Source organism: Tupaia chinensis, unplaced genomic scaffold (genome assembly GCF_000334495.1).
Source record: "Tupaia chinensis unplaced genomic scaffold, TupChi_1.0 Scaffold000607_1, whole genome shotgun sequence".
NCBI classification, from domain to species: domain Eukaryota; kingdom Metazoa; phylum Chordata; class Mammalia; order Scandentia; family Tupaiidae; genus Tupaia; species Tupaia belangeri.
Window position 1 is genome coordinate 240,259 of NW_006160126.1, and position 4,656 is coordinate 244,914.

The 4,656-nt window shown below is 39.6% G+C and overlaps 2 protein-coding genes across 6 annotated transcripts in view; one reads left to right on the forward strand and one right to left on the reverse strand.

Moving 5' to 3' along the window:
• Positions 1-4,236, forward strand: part of LOC102489568 (uncharacterized protein C6orf201 homolog) — a 43,339-nt gene extending 39,103 nt beyond the window's left edge. For both annotated transcript variants that reach the window (XR_336019.2, XM_006158752.2), the window contains one exon: positions 4,082-4,236. The gene's annotated coding sequence lies outside the window, so the exon portion shown is untranslated. The remainder of the gene's footprint in view (positions 1-4,081) is intronic.
• Positions 1-4,656, reverse strand: part of ECI2 (enoyl-CoA delta isomerase 2) — a 29,238-nt gene that overhangs the window by 16,455 nt on the left and 8,127 nt on the right. For all 4 annotated transcript variants that reach the window (XM_027775854.1, XM_027775855.1, XM_027775856.1 and 1 more), the window contains exons 4-5: positions 4,243-4,431; positions 942-1,011 (exon numbers count right to left, since the gene is read on the reverse strand). In XM_027775854.1, the coding sequence (XP_027631655.1) occupies positions 942-1,011; positions 4,243-4,431 (259 nt within the window). The remainder of the gene's footprint in view (positions 1-941; positions 1,012-4,242; positions 4,432-4,656) is intronic.

Consider the following 4,656-nt stretch of genomic DNA (forward strand, 5'->3'; position numbering starts at 1 on the left):
CTCTGGCAAGCACACACACCCTATAGCAAAAATCTCTAAAAAAAAAAAATAAAAAAAAAAATAAAGAAATGCCAGTGTGGTCATCAACTTCCAACAGTTACAGAACATCTCTGTCATCTCAGAAAGTCCCAGTAGGCTCCTCATGGCCATCCCATCCCATCTGCCCATAGCAAACGCCTTTTATTTTTATTTTTATTTTTATTTTGGGACAGATTTTTGTTATAGGGCATGTGTGCTCACCAGAGAGACAGAAAGTGAGAAATCACCCCCCCCAAGAGGGTTGGCCACATCACAATCCCTTCTCCTCCATCCTCCTCTCGGGATTTTGGACTGCAGCTTACAAACACCTGCCATGAATTTCAAGTCACCAAGTCCAGGACTCAAACTGCAGGTAACGATACAGGAGTTCAGCACCTTAACCACTACGCCACCTTCTGGTCTTCATGGCAATCACTTTCTAACTTTAACCACCATAGATTAGAGCTTCTGCCTACCATAGAAACGTACAGAAAGGAATAGCACTAGGTGTGCATGTTCGCGTTGTCTTATTTTGCTCAATTATGTTTAAAAGATGTACCCATGTTGTGTTTATCACTTATCGATTCCTTGTTATTGCTGAGTAGTATTTCACCATATAAATTAATCAGTAATTTGTTAGTTTACCTTTCTTTTAGGATATTTGCATTCTTTTCTATTTTTGGCTATTGTGACTAGGCTACTATGATTGTTCTTATAAAAGCTGTTTTGTGGACATACATTTTAATTTATCTTGAGTAATTGTCAAGGAGTGGATATCTTGTGTCCATTTTATTTTCTGGTATATTATGAATCTGAGTATTGCAGTCCTAGAAAAGATCTTAGAGCTTTTTACTCAATTTCCTCTCTAGTAAGAAATCCCTGAAAATAGAAAACTTATTAAGAAGTCCAAGAAAATGTCTTACCTGTTAAAACAGTTAGGGCGGACTTATCCTCGCTTGCAGCTTTAAGTGCAAGCATAATTTCTTCATACATCTGTGTGAGTGGGAAGATAAAAAAGAACTCTGAAAATGAGGATTGATGACCAACGGATTCGCTAAATGTCAGCCTACAAGCCTGCTCTCAGCAAAGTGCCAGTCGTGTTGGCTGTATTTAAACAACTGAAAAGGTGAACCAATACAATTTCATTTCTTTTACAATTACTATGCACCAAGTGCTATGGTAGATGCTTAAAGTGAACAAGAAACACACAGTCCTTGGGACCAGCAGTTAGTGTGATGGTTATGTTGCTGGACTCCCATGTAGTTGACCGCGGTTCGTGTCCCAGCCCTGGTGGCTTAAAACTCACGCCGGGCGCGTGTGCGTGCATGCCCAAGATCCCAAGAGGAGAATGGAGGAGAAGGGATTGCGGCGTGGTCATCCCCTCTGGGGGGGTGATTTCTCACTTTCTGTCTCTCTGTCTCTGTCTGGCGAGCGCACACACCCTATAGCAAAACCCTCTCAAAAAGAAAAAACAAACAAACAAAAAAACAGTCCTTGAGCTTTGAGGTTTAACAGAGGATTCCAAGTGCTGAAATGGAGCCAAGGAGTGCAAAGTTTGAAGCAGCAGAGAGCTGAACCTTTTAGAAGGTGCCAACAGTGGATAGAATGGGAATAGAAAATTTTCATGAACCTACTTCTCAGTTGTGACTTCAAAAAAGTGCGGGTTGGGACCAGCAAATGGCATAATGGTTACGTCATTGGAATCCCACGAAGTCGACCACGGTTAGAGTTCCGGACTTCATGGCTTAAAATTTACCCAAGCACGTGTGTGTTATGTGCCCAAGATCCGAGGAGAAAGGAGAAAAGGGATTAGGGCGTGGCCATACCCCCCCCACAGGTGATTTCTCGCTTTCTGTCTCTTTCTCCAACAAGTGCACTCACTCTATAGCAAAAATCTCTTAAAAAAAAAAAAAAGACAAGAAAAGTGTAGAGGTCTGGAGTAGTCTGAGCACTGTTAATAAATGCCCAAAGGCTGAGATTTCTAAAACACTGTAATGGCAATCCAAGAAGACACCTTCCAAATTTCAAATCAGTTACATTTCTGAAAATCTTGGACCTGTTGCCGTAACTTTTAATCCACTTAAAACAGGCACAGTTTCGATCTTAGGTGAGAGTTCAATACGGGAAAGGATGATGAAGAGGGTTGATTATTACACAGACGCAGGAAAAGACAACTGCCCGGACTTCACACAATATATAAATAAAGATGTATTCATTCCACTAACAGAAGAAACCAGGACCTGATTCCATTATTACCGCAGTTATGACGCCATATAGCATGGTAGCATGACGGACAAGCACTAGGATTAGAAGCTGGACATTCACAGAGTCGTCAGTTAGTTTTCCTACTAAATAGTTAGATAAACTTGAGCAAATTATTTCTTAACCTGTTTAATTACTTTGACTCATAGTAACAATAAGCTCCTTGTGAGAATTACATAAACCTGTGAGTAGAAAGTGCTGATACTTATTAGACACTCAGTAAGGAGCAGCTATTTTTACTAGTATTATCTAGAAACGAGTCAGGGGAAAATGGGAATACAATTTTGAAAATTAAATGCTTTATTAATTGAATGGCATACATCCAACTACTTGAAAAGTCTTAGAAATCTTATGACTATTTCAAGTGAGTGCATTCTTTCTACCACAATGCAGGTTAGAAACGCAATAGTTACAAGGCTGGCAGGTGGCATGGGAGGCACTGGATTCCCACAAGGCTGACCATGGTTCAAGTCCTGGACCTGGTAGTTTGCTTTCTCACTTTCCCTTTCTTTCTCTCTGGTCAAATTAAAAAATAATAATAAGTGGAATTAAATAAATAATTCTTTAAAAAAAAAAAAAAGGAAGAAAATCAACAGTTACAACCCTCTCAGATTTTACTCCCACTTCATCACTAGCATCTAGTTAATTCTCTACGTTTTCTAATGGGAAGGAGCTGAGCGGTTATGTTATTACCATTCTAGTTCAATGATCCAAAGTTGCCCTGGTGAGATAGCTCATTTAAAGCAAAACCGGGTTATGATCTATCTAAGAGATCCTTTTAATATTTTTTTGATAGACAAAATTATTATTATTATTATTGTTATTATTATTTAGAGATTTTTGGTATAGGGTACATGCATGCACTGGAGAGGGAGAGATAGAAAGCGAGACATCACCCTCAAAGGGGGATGGCCACACCCTTCTCCTCCATTCTCCTCTTAAGATTTTGGGTATGCATGCATGCACACATGCCTGGCAGGAGTTTAATAAGCCACCAGGTCTGGGACTCAAACTGTAATCGACTACATGGGAGTCCAGCAATGTAACCTCTACACCACCTGCCGGTCCCAACAAAATGATTATTAATAATGTAGATTAAAATTAACTTCAGCGTAAAATTAAAATTTGGGGAGGAGATGTTCTGCAATTAGCTGTTGTACATCTTTACAGTGTACATTATGGTTTTTCAAAGTATGCATGTAGTGAATGTCAAGTCAAAGATATCACCGTATAGGTCATTTTCAACAGATACCTTTACATTCTCGCATCTGTTAAATTTATTTTTTTCCCTCAGCCCTTCCCCCTCAGTTCTTACTCTTCATTCCTTCCTATACAGTCTCTGGTATCTGCATTTGCCCTCCCTGTTATTATATCTTTGAATCTTTTCATGATATAATGAATGTATGTAATGAATGTACAGACATTCAGTAGATATTGAATAGGGACATACGATTTTTGTTTTTCATAGTCTGGCTTGCTTCGCTTAGCATAAATCTTCTATGTACATCCACTTTGCATCAAATGACAGGGTGTCATTGCTTTCATGTCTATATAGTAGTTCACAGTGTATATGTGCCACATCTTTTCAACCCAGTCATCTGTTCTTGGACAGTTAGGTTGATACCATGTCTTAGTGAAATCTTCTTTTTTTCTCCCCTCTGCTTGTACAAAATAAAACTCCACATGAACAGAAGATGACTTACTCAAGCTTAAGTGATATGACTGAGAGAGCCTCTGTGCATATTCGCTTATATCAACATATATTTCATTTATACTAATTGATTTGTGCTTCTATTCACAGGAAGTCACAGTGCCTTTTGGATATGTGAAAGCCACCCGAAGTTCACAAGTTCTACATAAGAGATAGCACAATAATAGAATGATGCTGAGACCCTATAGTTTCAGACTGAAATGAATAGAGAAAAGTACATTAGGACCAGCTCCCAGGAGAGGTGCCCTCACCCGAGTGCTGATGGCGTTCTTCTTGGTGGGCCGGTTGAACATGATCTTTGTTATGCCATCTTCGGAGGTCACCACCAACGTCTCATACCCAGCTGGTTTCTCGTCAGCTCTAGGCTCCACCTGGCTGGAGGGTTCAGGTGAAGAACTCAAACTGGACACTAAATCCACGTAGTTCTGCCTGGCACTGTCCTGAAGAGAAGTTGGCAGCCCATGGTCAACGAATAAGCATTTTGGGAAACTTACTACATTAATAAATAGCAACTTGCAATAAAGAGAAAGGAGAGACTTTGATTCAAGACAGGCACATTAATGTCTTGTAGGCTCTACAGGTAAAAGCGTGATAAGAAACATGAAGCTGCTGCTTTGCTTTTTTTTTTTTTTTTTTTTTTTTTGAGGGGGGTTTTTTTTTTCGGG